Below are 26,649 nucleotides of genomic sequence, written 5' to 3'. Positions count from 1 at the left end.
TCCAAAATCACCATAAGTTATCTGTGAACAGAATGTTCCAAAAATGCATTATTGAATGATTCTGTCTAGGTGGGGGAGAGGGCTACTTTAAAAATTCCAGGTTACATTTGAGCCAGGACAGGATTATATTATATATATTATATATTATGTTAGATATTCTTCTAGCCATAATCTCATGAATACTCAATAACAATTTCTGTTAATACGGAGATTTAACCTGACAGAGGATTTTCCCTTATAAAGAAATTACCATCTGTTTTTAAAAGGAATTTTTGTACCTCTCTTCTTACCTTTATATATTTAATTCATATTCACAATGCATACAAAATAACAGAACCTAATAATACATGTCAGATAAGCATCATTGGAATTAGTAAGGTAAAAAAAATTATTATTGTAGTTCCTAATTAGACCACCATCCCTCCTTAATATCTATAAAAATAACCAATTGAGAATTTAGGATAAATTGCTGGAAAAAAAGATCAAATTATACGTGTTTCCACATCCCCCTCCTGCAAGCTGTCACCTTACAAGGCCAGTATCACAAACAAGAACAAGCTCTTCAGATTCTCTCCCCTCTTCGAAAACCAGGCAAAGATTGCTAAGTGAACCGTAGCACTGCAGCTTAAAAGATCCCACATTCCCACTAGCGTTATTACCCCTTTACCCATACTCTAGACAAAGAAAACCACAAGAGCCACATGCAGCCTGCAGTAATAAAACATTAGACTTACTTTAAAATGAGCATAATGTATTCTGCCCACAGAACATAGGGGAACTCAAGTTCAAGTGCCAAACTCACCAGAGTGATGCTTCTGACCTTGTAGAGTAAGTGTCCTGGGCAAGCCACCTCTGTAACCTTCCTTTCCTCCTGGGATTACTTGAGCCTGGCACTGCCCTCTTCACACCCCGCTGACTTTTCCTCCAATATTTTTCATTAGCAGCCATTTCTTAGCTCAAAAGCCTTTGGTAGCTCACCACTGAATCAAGTCAACACATGTAGGCTTGCTTTAGAGATTCTCCCTAGACCGACTCCACCCTACTAGCCAACTCCATTTCCCACTACGTTCCAATGTGTTCCCACCACTCTTCTTGTCTGCTGCTTTCCTTCTTGTCCTGAGAATATTCATGTGTCCCCCAAGCCAAGGCTCTCATCAAGCTATCCTGCTCTACTCTCTGCCTCATGGACCCTTACTTCTCTTTAATATGTACCCACATATTCCAGGAAGCCCTGCCTGACCACTCCAGCCTGTGTGTTCAAACTTCCCTCGGAAACTGTACAACTAAAGTCAGAACCAGCATGTGATTGCACATGGCTACTGTTTCATGTACAAAGAGCAAGATCATCAGCTGACCATAAAATCTACTATCCCAAATAACAGATTAATTGCTGTATCAACATAAGGTTTTCAAAGAACAGTTGTGTCACCTAATAATTTACAATGAAAGGATAATGTCCCTTTTCAACATTTATGTGCTAGCTGTTTTCTATCATGACAATTTAAAAAATCATAAGCAATTTAAAACACATATACACACGTGTATATATATGTATGCATACACATATATGTAATACATACAACAGACCTCAAAATGTAGTGTAAGTATTTTGTAACAATATCATAGTTACTAAATTATCAATGTTGTACAAAATAAGCAATTTATTTTTATTTATTTCAAAAGACTTAGTGATATATAAACAGCTTCATAATTTTAATCATAGTACCTATCTCAATATCTTCATTTAACAAAATAAGAATTAAACTTATTTATGAAGAACACCCTCATTAAAGATCACAGAAAAGTCCAACAATGCCTTTCCTTAAGTAGGAATTTTAAAATATTTTTTGAATGAAAGAACAAATAATTTATTCATTGCCAGCAAACACAGAAATTTGTAAGTTTCAGTGGATCTAAAATATTAACTTTATAGGAAGTGTCAAGAAGAAATGGAATTAAAACTGTCATTCACTAAGTGTGGAATATCCAAGTTCAACAGTCTCTAGTCACTGATTGTTTTTTTTTAAAAAAAAGAAAAATCCAAGAGGCAGCCTTGAACAAGTCACTAATTATTTTGAAGCTATCCAGTTTGCAAATTCCTTACTCTTAATTCTGCAAAGGTTTATACAATGAGATGGGGTTTTTCTAAAACTGATACAACTAACTATAAATCTCATGGGATAGTGTGGTATCCTTTCAATAACTTGCATTTTAATAAGACAAACAATAGCCAAGTATTGTACTGTTAGGCTAGAAAACAGAAGAAACTGCCAGAATATATTATTTAAAACATCAAGAAATTGGTGTCTAAGTAATGTACTTAACCTGAATTCTGGTGATCAGCAGTGGGAATGCACAAATTCCTAAGAGAAATTTTTAAAATTACAATACACTCACATTATAAGTATTTAATGTTGAGAAAATTATTTTTTAGAATAAATGTTTGATCTTGTCAAACAATAAAAGAACACTTTTCTGGCATCCAAAATAACATATGACATTATTTATGGGGAAAAAAAATGTTTCTAATTTTTCCTTTTAAAACTCTAAAAAGTAGCTTTCCCATTGACCTTTTTAAATTCCCAAAACACTGCCTCAAATTAATAACACTGAAAATTTAAGTGTATCAGAAAACAGCGGGCTTCCCTGGTGGTGCAGTGGTTGAGAATCTGCCTGCCAGTGCAGGGGACACGGGTTCGAGCCCTGGTCTGGGAGGATCCCACATGCCGCGGAGCAACTGGGCCCGTGAGCCACAACTACTGAGCCTGTGTGTCTGGAGCCTGTGCTCCGCAACAAGAGGGGCCGCGATAGTGAGAGGGCCCGTGCATCGCGATGAAGAGTGGCCCTCGCTTGCCGCAACTAGAGAAAGCCCTCGCATAGAAACGAAGACCCAACACAGCCAAAAATAAATAATAAATAAATAATAAATAAATTTTTAAAAAAATTATTTAAAAAAAAAGAAAACAGCTATTATATTCTCGGTACTCTTTTCAACACTGTAAAGTTATGCCACTTTTTAATTAAGAATGTATTAAATCCAGCTTATGAAACAATACTAGTTGTTAAGGTAACTATGGTTTATCTGTTTAATTGACTGTTATGCAACAATAAAAACTATGTTTACTTGGTGACAAGACATGAAGATAAAGAGGACTATCATTAAGATAATGCTTTTATTTAAATGGAAAAGGATACAAAATTATAAAGTTCATGTTTCAAGTATTTTTTTACCTATGCACCAAAGAAAAATTGAAGACATTTAAAAAAAAATTTTCTCCTTTATTTGTCTTTGGTTGATAAGATTATCTACTATTTTTCACCTATTTTTCTGCAAATTCCAATTTTTTTAATAAGCAAAATTTAGTTTTATAAAAACAATGCATTCAGTATCTTAAATACATTCAAATATTTATATTAAAAATGACAGCTGAACCTTGCCTTTGAAATATCTATTCACTTTTCAAGAATACCTTAAGAATAAAGAATTTCCATCCTATCCAATTCAAATTTGACTACTGTATTGTAATCTATGGTTTGTCCAACACTGCACTACAGACCACATTTTAGAGGTCAAACATTCTCGCCCTCTGTCCAACCACACAAATAAACTAGTTGTCAGGACAGAATACAAATGATCTGGTGCTACTTTTTGAATGGCTTTCCAAGCCTGAACCATGAAAAGTAATTCTGGAGGTTCAATGTTTTCTTACGATAGCTCTTAAGCTGGATAATTTTAATAGCATCACAATCAAACAAATATGTACATTATGGACATTACTACTACTTTATGACACTCCCAGCTATTTTTGTATCTCTGTGTTTAATGCTAGGGTTTAACATGTTTCAGCCGAATATAATTTTCCATTCTATAAGAGTCCTCCTCTCCCTTATCTTGCCTTTTTCCTGTGACTGCTCTACCTAACAAAGTATTTCTAAGCTGAAATTCACTGCAAATGAATTATTCAAGTGAAAAGTCTGTCTTACAAGGGAGTTTATTATTGGCATTCCATTTTAAATCTACCAATCACTTACCTGTGCCATCATCCACATTCTCCACTTCCATCACCTCTGTATTGATCCGGCCACGAAAAACGTACCGATGTCCATCGGTAGACGCTTTGCTGTTCTTCAACCGTCTTACAATTGAATGAAATCACAAAAACTTGGTTACGAAACTTAATGCAAAACAGTGTTAAAGCAATAATTCTTTGAAAAAGAGATACCAATGCAGTCAACAATGTCAAATGTTAGGCTCTTGGTATTTTTTACTTGTGTCTTCCCATTCATAACAGCACAGGTTGCTCTGTAAGATGTGACTTGTGTGGTAGTTTTTTAAATAAACTGAAGCTGTAGGCTAAGGACAACATACAGATAGGAGGGTAAATATGTACTTTTGCTCAATATATGACATCAAAGATGCCTAATCAAACTCTGACAGACACTAAAAGTTGGTTATTTACAATTTCATTTGATTTATTTCACCTTCATTTCTCATTTGTCAGTAACCAGCTGGTAATTCCTGTTTTTTCAATCCCTGGTGAAATTCAGTTAATACTTATGATCCTTCTTCAAAGAAATTTGACTGTGCTGGAGGTTATTAAGCATTATCTAGCCGTAAAATACTTCCCTATATTGTTTTTATGATATGATAACTGTATACTTGAGAGATAAGTCTCTCAATACATTTATAATGCTTCATAAAGATCTTATTTATTTTTAAAATAGTCCAAAACATTTCAAAATTTTGTGTATGGTACCAGCCTTTAATCTTAAAACCTATGCAACACAAAGTAAAAAAAAAAAAAAACAAAAATCCAGGTTTACAGATGAACATTTGTAATAATGAATTAGGCAGTTATGTATATTTATACTTGAATCATTAAGTATAAATGATGTATAAACATTAAGTATAAACATTCAAGTATGAGTGTTCATACTTGAACACTCAGGGATAGTGTTTTCAAAACTGGGTTTTTTAAATATATTAAATTAAAGAGGAAAGATTCTAAGAAATAATTCAAGAAGATTAAGTAATACCTAGTCATTCAAGAGACTTCAGTTGACCTGAACTATTCAATTTGACTCACTGACAAAAGTCTGCTAACAACTGAATATACTGAAATAATTATTAATGTATTGTGTTACACAGACACACTGAGCAAAAGTTAAGATGTCAAGTACACTAATGCAGTGCTCCCTTCCCTCCTCTCCTTTGCATTTGACACCTGCCCTGGAGTGGAAGGGGGAGGTGAAGGGAGGGGATTCTCAAGGTGCTATCGTGCTCCCTGAGATCCTTTAGAAAAGAGAGCATATTCCAGCTTACATGTCCTAAACCCTCATCAAAACCTCATAATCCTGCATCACCATTAAACAAAACTAAATTGATTAATTAATCTGACTGACGGTCTGCCAGCCCCAGGCCTTCACCATCCTGCACACCCATGTTCATTTTGAAAGCGACCTCTAAATGTCCTTTGTAGAAAGCCTAAATAACTGCTTTAAATTAAGGATTCAGGCCAGGTAGCTATGAAAGTTGGCATCGTTGGAGGCTGAAGAGAGAAGAATGCAGGGCAGACTAACACGCAGGCAACTGCATTGTCTCTCAGGGAGGAAACAGTGTCACGGTGTCTTGCAAAAAAGAATTTCTTATAAGTTGGTACATCATACTTAAAATCAATCATATTTTTCAAAGCTTAATATCCTCAATAGCAGTTTTAGTCACAGGCAAATAATTATGACATGTTTATATATATTTTTATATATTATTATCAATATATATATGTATACACACACACACACACACACACACACACACACACACACTATAGAATCTATCTTTGGGTCCCATTTTCCAAAGCATTAATTTTCTTTGTGATCTTGCTGTGACCTCTGTCCAGATTTTTTATATTTTTCTTGACCTGTAGATATTAATACTCAAAATGAAATCCCAGTAAGTGTCTGACCAGTACTGTAACACTTAGCTTAAATAAAGAAATCTTCAGTCCCTTCAGAAAATGACCCTATTGAAGTATCAAAATTGGAAAACTTTTGGTTTCAAAATAATTTTGCTCTATATTGCAGTGTTGAGTACTTGCATAACTTGATTCTGTGACTTCCCTCCTGATGAATTTTAATGGTCACCAGGATATGTGTACAGTAATATCACAATAGCAGAAAAAATGGAAACAACCCTAGAGTCCATTGATAGGAGAATGAATAATTAAATTGTGATATATTCAACCAATGAAATCTTTTTTTTTTTCTTGGCCGCACTGTGCGGCATGTGGGATCTTAGCTCTCCGACCAGGGATTGACCCCATGCCCGCTGCATTGGAAGGTGGAGTCTTAACCAATGGACTGCCGGGTAAGTCCCTCAACCAATGAACTCTTATGCAGCAGTTAAAATGAATAAATTATTGCTACACACAGGGATATATAGTTTACAAACCATATTGTATACAAAATGTAAACTGCAGAAGACAATACACTGTGATACTATCTTACAAAGATCATAAACAAGCCAAAGGAAGCAATATCATTTTATATGTATCTAATATCACACAATAAATTGTTTTTAAACTAGTTTCTCCTAAAATGAATAGCATCAGAAATATCCAGAGTTGGGGTGCCTAATCCAGCACTCTGCTCTTTAAAGAATGTAGCTGTAGAATTAAAGTAAAATCACCAGTCCCTGGCTCCTATAATTACAAAATTATGGAAGTTTCAGGAAAGGTTCAGTTTACTCATATTCTCTGAAAGATCTTTAGAGCTTAGAAAGTATATGGTAACGGAGATGAAGTATTCTAAAATGAATGAAACAGATGGTATATTCACACCATTCCAATTCAGGAAGGGAATGGACATATAGGTTTATTTAGTGATTTCCATTTTTAATCACTATGTATTTGGTCCATGTTCACTATACATACTTTAAGGCTATTTGCTAAACAGCATGATTTTAATTTTGTAAAACTTTTCCTATTGCTTACTTTATTTAACAGTTACAGCTATGAGACCATGAAGGTTCACGTCATTTGTACACTGTTAATTTTGCAAAAGCTTTGGCCTTGGGGGCAGGCATATATATAAGGATGAGGTAACTCTAATGAAGAAAAGATCTCATTCTCAAACAGATGCCTTTAATAATCGCACCTAGATGGATGTGTTAATTCAATGGGGGAAATCCTTTCACCATGTATACATAAATCATCACACTGTACACTTTATCTTACAGTTTTATTTGTCAATTATACCTCAGTAAAGTTGGGGAAAAAAATAATTGCACCTAAACAACTTGAATCACCTTATAATTTTTAAAAGAGTTTCATACAGGTAGAATTAACAGCCTCTTCTAGATCTTCCTAAAGCCCATTTGTACTAATCCCAATCTTGTTACCAAACACAAAAAATTTAGAAGAGCATATTACAAGAAATAAACAGGTTCATTTTCACGGATGGTAAAAAGGAATTTTTAAAAAAGCTCATTAAGATAGAAAGACAGCAATTTAATTATCTCCTGGCTCTAATCCTAACCCGTTCCCTTTCTTCAACGTGCAAGGAGAAGAAGCTAAGAGTATGTGGAAGTTTACTGATGAGGTCATGAGTTCCCGGGAACAGAGGAAAGGCTGAACCTGTGCGACGGATAAACAGTTTCTGAACTATTACCTGTCTGTATTCTTACCTGTGTTTTCTTTTGCAATACACCAAAAGGTTATCGAAAAGAAAAAACACCCGTTCTTGAATATTTCCAGAAGAAATTTTTAATAAGACTCCACACATTAGCATTTCAGTACAGGCGTCGGTAATGTTGGACCCCTAAGTCAGGAAAAATGGAGAAAGTAATGTCTGATTACTTAACACAAACTTTCGTGTGTAATTCTTTTTTCTCCTTAAAAGTGGTTTGTTTTTATTTTAAGATGCAATATATGGACAGGATAAAATTTCAAATAGTATAAATATTTATACACTGAACGTAGGTATCCTTCCCTCCCAGTCTCCTCCTGGTCAGTAACACTAAATACAGCTACTCTTAAGAGATTCTATGTCTCCTTTTAGCTGTTTTATATATGTATGCATACACAGCATACATGACACATTTCACCTTTGTTCTCTAAAAAGGAGATGATTTCAAACTAACTCATAACATTAATGCCCCTAATATTCCTTTCATCCTCCTCCTTGCTTTCCCTGGTGTGGAAAAAGAGCTCCATGAACAGATAGCAAAGTACATGAAATTGTCTAAATGTTTAGCAGGTCTCAGTTTATATACAGTCATCCCTTTGTATCCGTGGGGGATCACTTCCAAGACTCCTGAAGATACCAAAATCTGAGGGTGCCCAAGTCGCTTAAGTAAAATGGCGTAGTGTTTGTATATAACCTATGACCCTCTTCCTGTATATTGTAAATAATCTCAAGATTACTTCTAAGACCTAATACAATGTTAATGCTATGTAAATAGTCACAAATACAATGTAAATGTTATCTAATAGTTGCTGGTGCAAGTTTTGATTTTTGAAACTTTCTGGAATTATTTTTCCCGAGTATTTTCAATCTGAAGTTGGCTAAATCTTCAGGTGCGGAACCCGCAATACGGAGGGCCAACTGTATCTACTTCTAGGATGGAGAGGAAGAAAAAAGAAGAAATAAAAAGAAAAAAAATCTATGTAAAGAGAACAACATTCCATAGGACCTCTTGCCACAGTTATTAATAGTTGCATTGGCAAACTCATTAATTAAATAAACCTTTATTGAGTGCCCACTAAGGTCATATGATTAGTGACAAAACTGATGCTTAATACAAGTGCCTACCATTGGAACTTGAAAGGAACCACAAGAGGGAAGGAGCCTGGGTGCCTGAAGTATCAAAAAAGGAAAACTGGGACTTCCCTGTTGGCACAGTTGTTAAGAATCAGCCTGCCAATGCAGGCAACATGGGTTCGAGCCCTGGTCCAGGAAGATCCCACATGCCATGGAGCAACTAAGCCTGTGCACCACAACTACTGAGCCTGCGCTCTAGAGCCTGTGAGCCACGACTACTGAAGCCCGCAGGCCTAGAGCCCGTGCTCTGCAACAAGAGAAGCCACCGCGGTGAGAAGCCCGTGCACCACAATGAAGAGTAAGCCCCCGCTCACCGCAACTAGAGAAAGCCCACGTGCAGCAACGAAGACCCAACGCAGCCAAAAATAAATAAATAAATAAAAATAAATAAATTTATTTTTTATAAAAAGGAAAACTGCCCACTGAGCAGAACACACACATTGGGTTGTTGTGTGAGCTGATCAAAAACACCTATTTTGAGCCATTATAAATGTTGTAGTCTATTCTTTTCTACAACCTAGACTAGCATAACTAATGCCCTGAGTCACTGAGTTGGACCAAAAACAAGGAAGTTTTCAGTAGAGATCTGTTAAGTGTGCTCTTCAAGAATACTTCTGTTTTAAATATAAACATGCCTGGTCTCTTGAAATCCAGGAACAAATTTCTGATTCTTTTTAAACTTAATGCATTAATTTTAATTTTTGATATTTTAAACTCAGAACATTAATGTTAATTTCATATTTTCACCATAACAATCGGTATAGTTTTTCTGATCAATTATAAAAATTTAAATTAAAAGGATAACTCATGTTTGGGGTTGGAAGATGCAAACTATTACATTTAGAATGGATAAACAACAAGGTCTTACTGTACAGCACAGGGACCTATATTCAACATCCTGAGATAAACCATAATGGCAAAGAATATAAAAAAGACTGTCTATATGTGCGTAACTGAGTCACGTTGCTGTACAGCAGAGACTGGCACAGCACTGTTAAGTAGCTATACGTCAATAAAATTATTTTTTTAATTAAAAAATAAAAAAAATTTTTTTTAAAGATAACTCATATAACTATAGTAAGAAACTTCCCGAAAGGGAAGTTAATTAAGACAGTGTTACTGTGTTAATCTGAGTATCTATATTACAAACACATTTTAAATTTTAAATACTTCCCTCTCTTCTTTCCTTTTGTCAAAAGGGTAGATATAGAAATAGAAATGGAGACCTGTGAAACATTTACACTATTTCATATACTGTGTCACGTGATAATTAAGCAAAAAATGTCATCAAATATCAATATAAATCCCAGTTTCAGTGGCAATGATTTCTAATTTATAGTGAATACCATCCTCCCTTAGAAAAAAATTAAGATACAATAGTATTAGAAATGTAAAAAATGTAAAAAAAAAAGGAAACCATATTGATTTTTGCACAAGGGACCTACACAACCTTATGAAAAGTGGCTTTGTTAGTAGCAATTTTACAAAAGGTACAAAACACTTCACCTTAGACTATTCCATACAGCAGCCCATAAGTGCCAAGGCAGGAAAATAATTCATTATATTATAAAGGGTTATTGCCAATATTAGGCTAATTTTCATATTAACCAGTCTTCCAAGTAAGTTTCCCAAATTAAATATGTAGGTATTTACTTATAGATGTATTCCTAAATGAAAGAATTACTAACAATACATTTTCTGACTTGTTTGTGGTTATTATCTTTGTTAATAAATATAAGGAGAATTTAATGTGAATTTGAGCGAACTATAATGGCTAGAGGCCATTTATTCCATCCTCATATACAGCCTCCGGGGAGATACTGTCCAAGAAGAACTCATGGGGACCAATGTGTAAAATAGAAAGCGGATATATTATTCTTGATGATAACTGAAATACACGCTGAATGGTCCCATGAGTATGGCTAACACAATCTCCCTTTGTAAACTTAACCCATTTGAAAAGCCAAACATCAATAGAAAGAATCTTGGCGAGGTGGATTTAAGGGGAGTTTCTGTAAGCCCTGGGCTAGGAGACTCTATCTACCACCTGGACAAGACTGTCCGAAGTCTATCTGTCTCTCTGTGTGCCTCTCCCTCCTAGACCTTTCTCTCTTTTCTCTACTTTCAATGCCAACAAGTCAAACATCTGATTGGCTCCTTTGATTCTGTAGCTATGTTCATATGCCTTCAAACCACTGTAGAAAAGGGATAATCGTGCTTAATGTATACAGTCAGAGTGAAAATTAATAATATATGCAAAACTCCCGGCACATGCCTAACGCATAGAAAGGATGCAATAAAGGCTATTACAATTATGATTACTAGCATTGAAGGTGATCTGATTCTGCAAGATTCCTTCCTTTATTTCTGATCTCTGCTGTGTTTCACTTTACATTGATTTTATGGTTTAATTCATGAAAGACAATGTTATTTCTCAGGTTATTGAGGGTGGACACATCTTGTTGCCTCAGAGAACACCGACTCCTGCCTTGACAAAAAAAGGCCTTCCAGCTTGTATTTGGATACTTCCAGTAAAATTAAGCTCATTCCTTCATAAGATTCCATTTCTTTATTTAGTCTAATTATTAGAAAGGTTTTTCTTACTGTAGAGCCAAAATCTACCATGATTTTCACTCGCTGACTATTTTTCCTCCTAGGAGTGGGTGGACATCCTCTTCGTGAAAGGCCGACCAATATCTGAACATAGCTAACATGCTTCCTTCTGCCTTCCAGGCTTCTGTAACACCGTTGCCTTTTGACCATGTGGCTTGATTTCAGAAACCTGGAAGATCCTGCTAGATCTCCTCTGGACCTTCTCCAGTTTGTCCGAGTTTCCCTTAACATGAACACCTCCAGAAGTGAATACAATCATTTGGATGTGAGCTGGCAAATGAAGAATACAGCAGTGATACTATTATTTCTCCAGTCCCCTACAATACATATATATTAATTTAGCATAAGGTTATATTAGCATATTTATGGCAACCCCATCCTACAATTGATTCAAAGTGCCCCTATAGTCAAAGTGCTCCCAGGTCTCTTTCCTCTAGCCTATACTTGAATAGCTTGACTTTTGATTCATTTAATCCAGATTGATATCACAGCAAGCTCTCAAAACTCTCACTAATATACAGATACATTATATTGAAGGCATCACCATAAGTTCCCATCAGCTCCTAGCTCCTGATCAAAACTCAGAATAAGATTAATTGACCTCTTTGAGGTCAACACTTCTTTCCATAAGCGACGCAAAGCATCTGCTTAATTATCAATTAATGCAATTTTATGGGGTAAGGACATCAAGCCCATATTGCCACAAATATACAAAGTATATCTGACAATACACACATAACACACACTTTACTAAATCCTACTGAGACGTTTCTATTACTGAGGTGATGTGTCTTTAATATTTAACAGCAGACTTCAACAATTAATACAGTATCACCTTTACTATCTTCTACCATAGTAATCTACTATCATCACATGAAATATCTTCATGAATAATTTAAATAATTACTAGGGAAATGCTTATGTACTTAAAAAAATCTGTGTCAGAACATACAGATTTGTCTAAAAACCTCATTCTAAAAGAATGTCCACTGTGTCTTTGATTTTACCATGATTTAATCTGTGTATTATTTCCACGACAATGGTGACTAAAAATCATTAAAAATTTTTGAAACACAGGTACATACATTATTATAAATATTGAAGAAAATTTGGCCAAGTGTAGATACAGTCTCTCGTGTAATAACGATATGCCTCTCACTTCAAATTCATCCTATCTGCAAGCAGACACTTAATAAATGTCTGGTTTTGACTAATGTTGAGTCATACTTCTCCCTCACTTACATGATATAATCTACCTTTCTCTGTAGTGGAAAAAACAAAAACACACAGCTTTGTCTGTGAAATGCATGAGGTTTATGATATTTTGAAAATTATGTGCAATTTTTTTTCATTATCTAGAAATGGCAAGAGAGTTTCTGGGGTTAGGGATAAAGAAGCGAAGCTACACAATTGAAATTGAATGACTGAAATTGAATGATTACAAACATCAGATTGCTAGGAAACAGTCATGAGCACTAGAGTTTATCAAAATGAGCATGTCTGACAAATTAGCTAGAAAACAAAAAATGTGGAAGCAATAAAACAAGCTGGGCAGATTACTGGAAGAGAGCAAAGCCTCTAAGACAATGGTGCTCAAATTTCAGAGTTTGGAAGACACACCTAATGGGATTGTTAAAAACTTTTAGATTCCCTGGCACTATCCTCACAGATGGAAACTGAGTACATCTGGGGTAGGTCCCAGACCATTCCAGTAGATTCTGATACACTGTCGTATTCTGTCAACACTTGAAGCAACACTCCTTTGGAAGCCTGAGCTCAGGCCCTCAAGTGCACAGTATAGCAACCCTGCTAACGTGGAGATGAAGGCGAGCACAGGGCCCTGCCAGGTAGTCCCAGCTGCTTCCCAGAGCCCAGGACAGAAGAGATGTTTATCATATGTTACAGATCGCAGTTACACCTATGGTACATTTCATCATCACCGAATATTCATTAAAATCTGTATAATGTTATTTTACCTGGTTAGTATTTTATCTTCATTTTGAAAATTGATACTAATTTTTACATCTAGATATCTATTCTTTGGCCAATACAAATTTAGTCATTGAGCAACCATATATAATAAACACTGTGATCTAGAGGAATACTAAAGTCAGGTTTTTAATATTTCTACAATGTGCCAGGCAATGTGTTAAATATTTTGTCCTAATATAAATCTCCAGCAAGTCGGGCACTCCTAGTTCTAAAATTTTAAAAAGCGTGTTTATTTTATTCAATTAGCTTTGTAGACTGTTTCATGGGTCACTTTGTAGATGTCAGAGGCAGCAGATTATGGTATTCTGAAAAAATTGTGATCATGAAGAAAATAGTGCCCAAGAAAATAAGCTATTTTAACAGTGTAGTGATATATCATCCAACCAACATTTGAGAGGGAAGGTGTGAAAGAACTGTTTTTAAAAAATAAGAGGGCTTTGTGTAAATCATTAATTTTGAACTACCCTAAAGCCATTCCACATAATGTAATGTGTATCTGTACATATTTAATGAAGATTTTTTAAATAATGTTTTCACCCATATGATTTAGAGTCCTGCTGTCTTTTAGCAATTCCTTAAAAAATAACTAAAATAAGGTGATATCTCATTGTGGTTTTGATTTGCATTTCCCTGATGATTAGTGAGCATCTTGCTATGTGTCTGTTGCCCATCTATATGTCTTCTTTGGAAAAATGTCTATTCAGATCCTCTGCCCATTTTTAATCAGATTTTTTTGTTGTTCTTGTTATTGAATTGTATGAGTTCTTTATATATTTTGGATATTAACCCTTTATGGGGTATATGATTTGCAAATATCTTCTCCCATTCAGTAGGTTGCCTTTGCATTTTGTAGATGGTTTCCTTCACTGTGGAGAAGCTTTTGAGTTTGATAACTCCCATTTGTTTTTTTTTTTGCTTTTGTTTCCCTTGCTTTTGGAGTCAGATCCAAAAAAGCATCACTAAGAATGATGTCAAGGAGCTTACTGCCTAAGTTTTCTTCCAGGAGCTTTATGTTTTCAGGTCTCACATTCAAGTTTTTAATCCATTTTGAGTAAATTTTTGTATGTCACATAAGATAATGGTCCAGTTTTCCCAGCACCATTTGTTGAAGAGATTGTCCTTTCCCCCATTGTATACTCCTGCCTCCTTTGTCATAAATTAATTGACCATCTATCTGTGGGTTTATTTCTGGGCTCTCTATTTAGATATCACCTTACACTTGTCAGGACTAGGACTATTAACAAAAAGACAAGAAATAACAAGTGTTGGCAAGGATGCAGAGAAAAAGGAACCCTTGCACACTGTTAGTGGAAATGTAAATTGGTGTAGCCACTATAAAAAAACAGTATGGAGGTTCTTCAAAAAATTACAAATAGATCCACTGTATGATCCAGCAATTCCACTACTAGGTACCTAACCCAAGAAAACAAAACCACTAATTCAGAAAAGATTTAGGAACCCCTATGTTAATTGCAGCATTATATCCAATAGCCAAGATATGGAAACAACCTAAGTTTCCATCAATGGATGAAAGGATAAAGAAGATATGGTATATGTATATATAATAGAATACTACTCAGCCATAAAAAAGAATGAAATCTTGCCATTTGCGACAACATGAATGGATGTTGGGGGGTATTATACTAAGTGAAGTTAGTCAGAGGGAGAAAGACAGATGCCAAAGATTTCACTTATATGTGGAATCTAAAGAATAAAACAAACAAACATACAAAATAAAACAAAACCCAGACTCACAAATACAGAGAACAGATGGTGGTTGCCAGAGAGGAGGGTGGTCGCGGAGGGGGACGAAATGGGCGAAGGGGATCAAGAAGTACAAACGTGCAGTTATAAAATACATAAGTTATGGGGATGTACTGTACCACATGGGAATACAGTCAATAATATTGTATTAACTTTGTATGGTGATAGATTGTAACTAGACTTATTGTAGTGATCATTTCACAATGTATACAAATGTCAAATCACTATGTCCTACACCAGAAAGTAACATAAAATTGTATGTCAACTATATCTCAATAAAAATTTATATACAAAATGTACATAATAGATTTTTGAAAGAGCCAAAATAATATACTTTTATCATCAAGATGATTTATCATTTTTAATTTGAATTTCCCTTTAGAAAGCTACATTTACCATGTAAAAATCAGAGACCGTTTGCTTGTGATGAATTACATATGTAGAATTAAATACAGCAAAACTCCAACTAGGAAATTACCTTCATGGTTCTAATCCTGACTGTTTTCATTAGACCAGGAAAGGAAGGTTAACTGGTAGGTCAAGGTAAGAAGTAATCATAAATAGATAACTGTGACCAGTGGTGGGAGATGTACCCACCAGGATCCTCTCATTCCAAAAGCGTCTCTCTTTCTACCCCAAGCTGTGCAAACCTATTTATTCCTCCTCCGTCACCACTGTCCAGCAGTGCCAAGGGTGAAAAGTAGTAAGGGAAACCCACCGTTAGACAGAGGAAACAGAATCTGTACTACAGAAATTTACAAAGACTTTACAAAGACTGAATTTCAAACACTTGCAGGGTGTTCAACTTTAACACAAAAAAGTGAAAAATCTTGCATGGTACGTTTGTGAACCATAAACAAGAACAGGGTGCTAAGGAGGATTAGAGAACATCAAAGTAGCAGGATAATGAAACAAATATTGGACTCTGAACAGAACCACGTCAGAATCATTGGCATGAACCAAAGGCGTCAAAACATAGTGAGAAGACAATGACAATGAATACATAAGTACGAGCTAATTATATCTGCATTCAATTACCAGTCAACCAGCTATGTAGCAGACTCTGTCCTAGATGCTGGGGACCCATAACATGAGACATGACCCCTGCTCCCAAGAAACACATATACTAATGGAGAAACAGACATGTAAACACAGAATTAAATGCCGTGTGATCACAGCTATAATGTAACGTTAATAAAATGAGAGTTGGCATGAATTAACAGTGATGAATATCAGGGATGATGGCTGTGTGTGTTTATGATTATGTATGTTTACTATTAAACACTTATTCATACAGTTCATTCCATGCTGTGGTTTCAGGTTTCGATCTTTTTCCAGTAATTTTCTTTGTCAAATTTATGAAGGACACCACTTAAATATCACTTCCCAACATGGTTAAGGGAGCAATCGAATGGATGGATCCAACAGTGACTTCAGACATATGCACTGGGACCCAGAGGCGCCCATGTGGGCAACACACCTCACCAAGGTCCACTTCTTTTTGTGTGTGTCTCGTGTTACAAGATCCAGCAAGAAAATAATAACAATTCAGAGTCTAATTTAAGAAGTTGAATGATTTTTGAATCTATAATTTGAGGTATATAAGGGGCTGCCAATTATATGGTCAGCATACATGAAAAATGAATTTCAAAGCATCATCACAGAATGTAAGGTGGAAGCATGATGAATTTCATAAGGGGACACATTAGATGCCAAAGCAAGCTTTCAGAAGATGATAATAGCCAAAAAAGACAATCAGAAGCATGTACGTTTATTTTCTGGTTTTATTCTAATTTCCAATGTTCCTTCAAACATTGCAATCATGATTTAGGAAGAGCTGTAATAATAAAACAAATCCCCTCCTCTCAATAAACCCAATAAAAATAATACTGCTAAACTATATCTAGACTGTTTGAAAGGGTACATCTTTTTTGTGTCAACAAGTTCTCTTAATGTAAGTTGCATAAGGGTTCATGACTGACATCTTACAGCTATGAGGTGGCAAAAATCATTGTCAAATGAAACTGGTCACTAATTATCTGACCCCAGTATCAGCTCTCCCTGCTTCACACCAGGGTCTATCTAACTCATCTGGTCAACTAAATGCTGAATGTCAGTATCAGAAAAACACAGACTGACTGCAGAGAGAAACCATAATCTTGGAAAAGATAAAAGATGACAGGCCTTGGAACTTCCCCACTCACACATATACAAGGCATTGGCAGATGAAGGTCTATCAGAGCTAGACCCATTCATGATGGGAGAAAAGAAAAATGACTACAATGACAACGAGATAGGTGTTTCATAAGAGAAGAGTTTCAATCCCAAAGGAGTCTCTTGAGAAAATTAATGAAGCATTTGAATATTCTTTCAAAAAAATCTTTTTAAAATACTAGGAAAGTCAAACATGAAATGAAGAATATCATATTGTTTCATCACAGAGTCTTGTCATAAAATGTATGTCCCCACCACCCCAAAAAAGACTAAGCATTTGATTCACTCTTTTTGAGATTCAAATTATTAACTGAAATAAAAACCTGAATTCCGTTACATATTAGATTAGCTAAAACAAACTAATAATATAACTTTTCATTTTACGAAGATAAAGTCCCAATCAAACTTTCCTCCTCTCCCACTTTTTATAAAATTTTGGTCTCCTTTCTAAGTGGATTCACTTTCAATGGTTGTCTTCCTAAACCACTTATCCTTAAATAACAAGAGCCATCTATAAATCAATTCAACCTCAAGGTAGTAGACAAATTTGTATCTACCAAATCACCTTGTAGAGAGGACGAGAAGAATCAGGTCTCATCACAACCTATGGAAGACTCACACTCATAAAATAACAAGAGAACATTACTTTGAGGTCAATACACTGTCAGACACAAACTTAATCAAATGTAAGCAGCAAAGAGATTCCAAAACCAACAAGAGGTGATTTTAAAATGGTCTTGTAGCACTGTATTTCTCCATGTAAAAAGGTAATCAAGAGGTGTCAAATTTCAATTCTGTTTCTTTTTGCTTCCTAAAACACAAAAATTATCCTGATCTTATGTCTTCCAACACTTTCATATATTAATAACTCCCACTCTTTTATTGTGATTTTTTTCCCAGATTTGAGAGATCAATTCCAAACAGGCCTATCAAGGACATAATGCTGAATAACTAAATGACATAATGTTTACTGATACTCCCTTATCAATGTTCAGTATGACGCCAAAGAATTACAGTTATCATGACAATACTATCGATCAACCCAAAAGTAGACTAAGAATGAGAATGAGAATGGTCCTGTTCTAAGAAATGAATCAGTCACTCTGATTAAACAGCTAACACACTTCTTTCCAGGAACGTGGATCACTGCCCTACAATTACCTTCAGTAGAAGATGTGGTGGAATGTTTTAAATGTTGGATAAGATATATGACTGAGATATAGTAAATAATACTAATCAAAAGCAGAACTTCAAATATGAGCAATTAAACTACAGATCTTCTGTGGTACAGTCACTATGTAAATGCTGACCAAAAGCCTAATTTCTGCTATCAACTCACTTTTTAAAGGGCAAGGAGAAAAACCAACTTCATGTAAAGAATGTGCTAAATTTGTATCTGAGTGGATATAATATTACATGGTGATAAGGAATATAAACTTTAGAATCAGTCTGCCTATTTTCAAATTAAACTCTGCCCTCTGTTAGTTATAAGAACTTGGTTAAGTTATATAGCCCTCATTTTAAAAAGCTGTGTAATGGGGATTATAGTATTGGGTTGGCCAAAAAGTTAGTTCGGCTTTTTCCATAACACCTTATGGGGAAACCCGAATGAACCTTTTGGCCAACCCAATACTTCAGCAAACTTTTAAAAGAGACTCACCAGGAGTGCCTACAATGGAGAATCAGCATTTCCACAAAAGGAAATTGGCTGATGGACAATCAAGGGCCCCTGCCCTCCCCTGAGCAAATGTACCCATGCAAGATTAGTGGAATCTTGGATTTCGATCTTGAATCTTGAATGGAGTAATGTAAGGATGGAAAAAATGACTAGCACCTATTCATTTTAGCTGGGGCACTGATAAGACCACCAAAGAGCTTCAACCGCCTAGATACCCTTTCGAGTCTGAGAGGGTAGCTTTTCTATTGATTCCATGAGCTGCTCAATATCTTTTAAATTAATTTTCCTTTTAGTTTCTGTTGTTTGGGACCATATAACCTTAAGGAACATAACCTTTTCAGTAGTTAGGTGCATAAATTAGACAAATGAAGGCGATATCTCAAGGGTAAAATCTAACGGCTGAACCAAAGCTTGAAAATACTACCCCTTATCTGCAGAGCCTTTTACAGTGTTCAAAGCACTTTCATTTATTTCACTGACCCCTGTAATAACCGAAACTGTACATTGAAGAGATCTGGTGCTTCATCCCCATACTAAGGGTCCAGACTGGAAACCAAACTTGCACAAAAGCCAGGCTTTTTTTCATTATATCATATGATTTGAGAACAATAAATTTCATTGCTTGTTTACTTAAATTCAATATAAAGGAATGTAATGATAATTTAGCAGCACAAAATACCAGAGAGGCAAGTTACCTGAGAGATTTTACTCCCCTTCATTTGATGAATGGGGAAATAAGACCCTAGATAATTAAGTGACATACTTGAACTAATAATCCACCAAAAGTGGAAATAATGCAAAGTCATGGTGTATCAGACTCAGATCCCTATCCAAGAGAATTTTAGTTACTGGAGCTAGAGTGTCAACTCTAAGATAGTCCTAAAAGGTCCGCAGGTACTCCTGGAAGGAGTTAGAGAGCTGTTACCCAACATTAGCTCAAGGCTACTAACCTCCAAAACTCTTGAAGGAACTCTCTGTTCTGTGACTGTCATGCCATCAGACATTTGTCCTTGGCCTTGTCTTAACCTCACGAGAGTCGCTCTGAACATACATAAAGCTGCCTGTAAGCTGAGCAATAATCCCTGTTAGCAAGTCACAGAAAACCCTAACCACTCCCACTCCCTTCCAGGGCCTGAATTCATCCTATATGACCGCATCCCTCCCTTTGATTTGTGCACCTTTGGAGTCTTACCAGATAGCAGTTCTTCCTAAACTTCCCAGAAGGGACCAGGCCTGAGTACTATAGCAGCTTTCCGCCGTCTCTCCAAGGTGGTAGACTGAGATGTCAAATCAGGTTCTTATCACAAGTTTCCAATCAACTGGCTGGGCCCTGCTCCAAGCTGCATTCCCTCAAAGTACCGAAGCTCCCAAGTCACTGTATGACTGTGTCTTATGCACTCATTTTCAAATCCTACTCAAGTAGAATTTGCGTTGCCTCTCTTTTTGGAACCCGACCCTCATTTTATCTCCCCTGTGCCCACTGGAACAGTGGTCACATCAGATTTCCTCTCACCAGTCTCCTTTGTCCCCAGGCTCCATTTTTCTCTCCCACTCCAAGTGCTGTAAACCCACCAAGGCTGGTGAGGTTGAAGCACCCACCGCTACAGGCTACAAATGACATAGTATGGACGACACAGCATTCTTCCTTTGAGTAACTGGCCATGAACAGTGGAAGAAATAGCAACACTTTTTAAGGAATCTCTCATTTCTAAAGGAGACACAATTTTTAGGATATACTGATACATGAGGAGGAAACAAAATTATGACAGATTCCATTTCCCTAGAGAACCTGAAAGAGTCTTATAAAAGTTTTATTTTGGTCAAAGGCCTGGCAGAAGTCACTGACAAATCCTGCAATTTAAAACAAGTTCGGTTTTTCTTCTGATGTTTGAGTGACAACAGAATGGCAAAAGCAAACTTTCATCTATTTTTCTCAGCCCAGCAGGACAACTGCCCCCAGGAAAGGAATTATCATCATGAATCAACTGTAAAACACACAACCATTTTAATTGATTGAAATAAGTAGCATTCATGCTGAAATAAGGGGTCACCCTGAACACTTGAAATGAAAGAATATAGATGAGGAGGAAACTAAGTCAGTTAGCATTTTAAAAGATTCATGGCAAAGAATGGATAAATAGGAGCATTCCCTGGGGTCAATGTTTGAGGTTTCTTTGCAAATCTGAATGGATGTAAGGTTATATCTAAATGGAAACCAACATATTGAAGATAAGAAATGAATCAATCAATTATATAGCCCTAAAGATAAAAGCAATCCCCTTGATTTGTGTGATACAATATTTGGTTGGAAATTTTAAATCTTCTTTATACTTTAAAAATATTATCTTAATTGCTTACTTTATAACCATAAGAAATTATCCTAGTTGAAAGCTCTTGATCATCTAAATTAAGTCAATTTAAAGAAAGAATTTTAGTTTATTCTTTACACAGTGCTAAAGTAATATAGGGCTCCAATTCCATGAAATAACTGGGACACAAAATTACCATAGCTGAAAACATATTACAGATTCTCAATATCACTCTTCATTTGCTTTTTCGTCATTTTAAAAAATCTTTCTTCAGCGAATCATGAAACCATAAAATTTTTCATCTTGAATGGACCTTAAAAATCATGTCATGGCCAGTTCCTTCATGTTAGAAATGAAGAAATTCAAATTTAGAGAGATGAAGTGGACTTAAAATGAAATTCATCATCAAATACCTAACTTAGAGTCTGAAAATAATAATATTACAGCACAGGTTTGGAGCCTTACTCCCCTTCTTTACTCTCTCCAGGACTCAGGCTACGGTTATATATTATTGACCAAAGTTAAGACTGGAGAAAGGTTTGTCATGATGCACAAATACTGACCTATCTAAGCTTGTAACACACACAGTTTTGATTGGCTCTATCGTAAAGCTTTCAGGTTGAAGTTAAGTCAATTAACTGCCCCTTTAAAGATATTTAAAAAGAATAATGACAGCACTTTTCGGAAATTGTTACAGCCCTCTAGCATTACCTAGGAAAATGACCATTTATGGTTCCATCCAATGCCAGTAACTCTACGCACAGCATAAGACATAACAAAACTATTTTAAGCTCAATTGTTGGGTACAGTGACTGTACCTCCCAGCCTTCAATGTGAGACTGCCACTCCTCTAAAACTTCCAACTTCTCCATCTGTCTCTTGGCCTCGTTGATGTTGGAACAGACGGCTTTCATGGCTTGGAGGGCTTCCATCACTGCTGCGTAGTCACTGTGTTTCCTTGGAGTCCGCTTCAGCAACTCCTGTTTATACACAAAAAAACAAACCGCCCTTTGATCTTCAGCTTTCTGGGACAGCAGGTTCAGACTGACCAGGAAATGAAAACTGCAAAGTCCGTGAGAGCCAATTTCAGAAGTGACATCACAAACTCCACCAAATTAAGATCAAAAACAAAAGGCTGAATCAATGAATAAGCGTCACCCCCTGCACACTTTGCAGTCACTTTAATTTTTCCCTCAAAATGATGTTTTTTCAAAAAACTAAATTAGACGTCTCCTTTGGAATTGTCAAATATCTCACCTACTGCATGTAATTTTTTATAAGTTTGAGTTTTGCTCCAAAAGGAGGACATCTTTATATGTTGATTTCATTTTCCTAGAGTCTTTACAAGAATAGTAAATATTTAAATGAATATGTCCTATAATTTCAAAAATAATTTAAGTTCCTTATTTTCTAATATTTTTTGAGGAAACTATAAAAATGTCATAAATAAAGCAAATTTTAAAAATAGTCTTATACTCTAGTAAAACAAACAATTTATAAATTCCACAATACTCCATCATTAAAGGAGGAATTTATGCTGTGTTCGCCAACAACTCAGGTTCATTCTCCGCAATGAATGAACTTCCATACACCCTTCAACAGCTTTCTTTTTGCTTTTATTTTCTTTTAATTTTTTTTCCATTCAGGATATCAGAACTAGAGTAATCTTTAATCTTATAAAAGGTCTTGTTTAGAAGCACAAAATTAAACATCTACACCCACTGTCTAGACAGTTGTGACCACATTACTTTTAAATTAGTCATTTGTTTCTTTACTACAGTTGCCATCATCATGTAATTAACACAATTACAGAAATCCTGAGGCAAGTCTTTAAAAGAATTTTCTTAATTCTTAACATACAGTGGGAAAATATGCAGTTGTTATACTCTCTTGATGTCCTGTTATTGTTGAAAATTCTGCCATAAACTTTGACCCTGCATTCAAAATATTCACACTCTACAGAACTAGCACCAAAAGAATGCACATTACGTCACTCCCAAGATAAGGCTTAAATAGTTACGCTGGATCACAAATCCATAAAGGAGATGTGTAGGCTTCTGCAGAGACCCTCAAGTGTAGAATTATTTGTAAATTATGTGAAGTGGCGAAGGCAGCCTGCAGTCTATGTGCCCGGTGGGTATCTCTGGAGTTGAGACATGAATTTAGATAATGTGAGACAGCAGGAGAAATGACTAGTAATAATCTGTCAGTTACCTGCTATGAACCTTGTGCTGATTGGCCAACCCAATAATTCCAAGTTCCACAAATAAAACCAACGTATCTTTTCTTTAACACACGGCCTAATCCCCTAATGTTTTTCTCTGAATAAATAAAACCATTGCAGATCATCCCAGAATACCAGCTCAGTTTTTCAGCCAATGGTACAACAAAGAAAACCATCAACACCAATATATCTACTACACAAGTAGTTTTCTCCTGTTTCTTTGTGAAGATAATCTTCCAAAAAAGGGAAAGGATGTCATTCCTCAACTTCTTGAAGATGCTCTGAATCGACCTCTTTCTTCCTAAGCAAGGATATGTCCATGTTCCTATCTGTGAGGTCACCTGAGGTCGTCCTTAACCAGAAAGGAGTTGATTTAGAACAACCACTTAACTTGATATATTTCTCTTAATATCACTATCCTTCTGACTCTTAAAACAAACCAACCCTCGGGATTCCAAAATCAGGACTAGGAATAAATGGAGTGATGAGAACGTGTGCAAATGTGAGTCACCAAGTCAGAGGTCTGAAGGGACTCCCAGAAAGATGGGAGTCACATTTGCACCAATCCTCCCATGCCAAAGCTCTGCAGACCTGGACATCCCTGTGCTAGCTTCTCTCTACATTAGCTAAGCAAGCAACTTTAACTTGTTTTTTTAATAAGAAGAAATCCTTTTCAAAGAAAATTTTCACTGAGACCTAATTTATGCAACTGACAAAACCTGTAGTGAAAAAATGCATTTTAGTTCAAATTCATAACATTTATTTCTCAAAAAGTAAATCAGTAAGAACACCAGTTAGTACGTCCATAACATTTCTGAGGTTTTTTTTAACTTAGAAGCTAAGAAGTAGTTAATATATTAATATGTTAAAAGAATCAAATATACATGAGTAATAATGGCTAACATTTATGGAGTACATACTATGCTAAATGATGTGTATAAATCAGCTCAATTAATTATTAGGTACTCCCTTATGTATATGCATACACATGTATATACACAGAGATATACATATGCATACATATATACATTCTTTTAGATATATGTTATAATTTCATCATGTCATCATCATTTCTGTTTCATAAATAAAGCCCATGACTTTAAGAGGTTAGATTACGAGCTCAGTCATGCAGCTAGTAAGCAGAATGCATAAGATTTGAACTCAGAACTCAAATGTTCAACCACCACCCCAAACTGCCTATTCAGATGCTACATTTCCAAAAAACATCCTTTCCAGAACTGCTGTTCTAATCTATTCATAGACCCTTGCAGTATAAGCAGTAATTAGTATATTATAATATGTTTCTCATAATAAAACTTTTGGTCATTGTAATGAGGCCATGGACCTACGACCGTAAGGCATTTCCTGTTTTCCAGAGGCAGTGTTGTCTTAGCACTGTCTTTCCACTTTCTATCATTTTTTATCCCATGTGACCCACACCATTCCCTGTAATAATGATTTAAAAACCAGGCTCTGAAATTATGTAACTTAGCCTTAACTTCATTAGCATCAAGAAGTCACCAATGTTTGGGGAAATGAAAACAAAATATACCCAAAGCAAATTTACTTAAGATAAGGAACCTTGTAGACAAAGCGCTATATAAACTGGTCATAATGTACTTAATGGGATCTATCTTGAAACTAACGCATTTACGCTGAAGGAAACTCAAACAAGCGTATTTTTTACAAAGAGTACTAAAAGTCTGCTGTCCGAGGACATTTGTTTCCCACTCTCTATATAAATTACTGACAAAACAGCTATTTTTCCCAATAACTATATTTGCCTTTTCTTTGGAATGTCACACTATTTAAAAGAAAAATTTTTTAAAGATCATCGGCAAAAATATGCAGGTACAAGGGAAATACAACAATGAAGTAAACACATAAAGTACCTTCAAAAGGAGAGGGTACTTGCATATTCTTTGTATTGGTGTTACTAAGTATCCTTCCAGGGGAACATCTGTGTTCTTCCGTCCTCCAAGTAGCATGCAGTTCTGGGGTGGAAATAAAGACAATTAATTATGTACATTTTTAAGCCTGAGGTGGTGAAACTTTCTTCCATCATAAACTTTTCTGCTGAAAACCTGTGAAAGCATGTCTCTATATAGCTTCTCTCTCTGAGAAAAGCACATTCAGTCACAAAGAAAGTTGACAGGAGAGAAAGGAAATACTTTTGCCTTTCAGATTAGTTAGCAACCAAAATGTGTTTTGAATCTTTATCTTGAAAATGAATTCACATATATTCACCTGAGTATGAAGTCTGAGGCAAAAGAAAGAGACAGAGATGGAGGAATGAATTAATGGATAGATGGATGGATGAATGGATGGATGGATGTACTGATGAAAGAATGTACTGACGGATGAATAAATAGATGCACACATACGTACATACATCCTGCTTATAGGGGGAGGTCATGCGGTGTTGCAGAAGATCAGGACTAAGGACAACTGGGTTCTACCCATGCTCTGCCACTGGCTAGTGATGCAACTCGGACTGATTTCAAAATTCTAATTTTCCTCTCTGTACAACTGGCCTGTTTTAATCCAGTGATCTCTAAGTCACTTTGTATAATACCTCACCAATGACACTGGCCAGGCAGTCTCAGGGAAGGATGTCAGATATGATCTCCACAGAGCCAAGATGGAAGGAGAAAACTCAAAATCAGCAATCACAGTGAGATGAAATAGAAGCAGCTTCCATTTACTGAAAGTGATGGTCAAGAGAATCAACTCTGATAAATACAGGCTTGATCCTCTGAAGCACCTGGTCTTTATTTTGTGGTTTAAGCAGCAATGCAAAAAAACATTAAAATAAAGATTTTAAAAGCAATTTTTTAATTAAAAAAATTTAAAAACCAGATTTTTTTCTTTGGCCACGCCACGCGGTTTGTGGGATCTTAGTTCTCTGACCAGGATCGAACCCGGGCCCTCGGCAGTGAAAGCTCCAAGTCCTGACTACTGGACCGCCAGGGAATTCCCTAAAATAACAGACTGGAAACTTGTGTCAAAACCTGTTTCTGCAGTGCCTATCAGGGTGA

At 35.8% G+C, this 26,649-nt stretch overlaps 1 protein-coding gene across 8 annotated transcripts in view; it reads right to left on the bottom strand.

The window, feature by feature from the left end:
• Positions 1–26,649, bottom strand: part of PREX2 (phosphatidylinositol-3,4,5-trisphosphate dependent Rac exchange factor 2) — a 287,172-nt gene that overhangs the window by 165,437 nt on the left and 95,086 nt on the right. For all 8 annotated transcript variants that reach the window (XM_082433590.1, XM_082433586.1, XM_082433589.1 and 5 more), the window contains exons 5-8: positions 25,504–25,605; positions 22,206–22,367; positions 7,682–7,815; positions 4,033–4,136 (exon numbers count right to left, since the gene is read on the bottom strand). In XM_082433590.1, the coding sequence (XP_082289716.1) occupies positions 4,033–4,136; positions 7,682–7,815; positions 22,206–22,367; positions 25,504–25,605 (502 nt within the window). The remainder of the gene's footprint in view (positions 1–4,032; positions 4,137–7,681; positions 7,816–22,205; positions 22,368–25,503; positions 25,606–26,649) is intronic.

Source organism: Balaenoptera physalus, assembly GCF_965194825.1.
Source record: "Balaenoptera physalus genome assembly, chromosome: 17".
Classification (NCBI taxonomy): domain Eukaryota; kingdom Metazoa; phylum Chordata; class Mammalia; order Artiodactyla; family Balaenopteridae; genus Balaenoptera; species Balaenoptera physalus.
The sequence above is the reverse complement of the archived record's forward strand: the minus strand, read 5'-3'. Positions and strand labels throughout refer to the sequence as shown.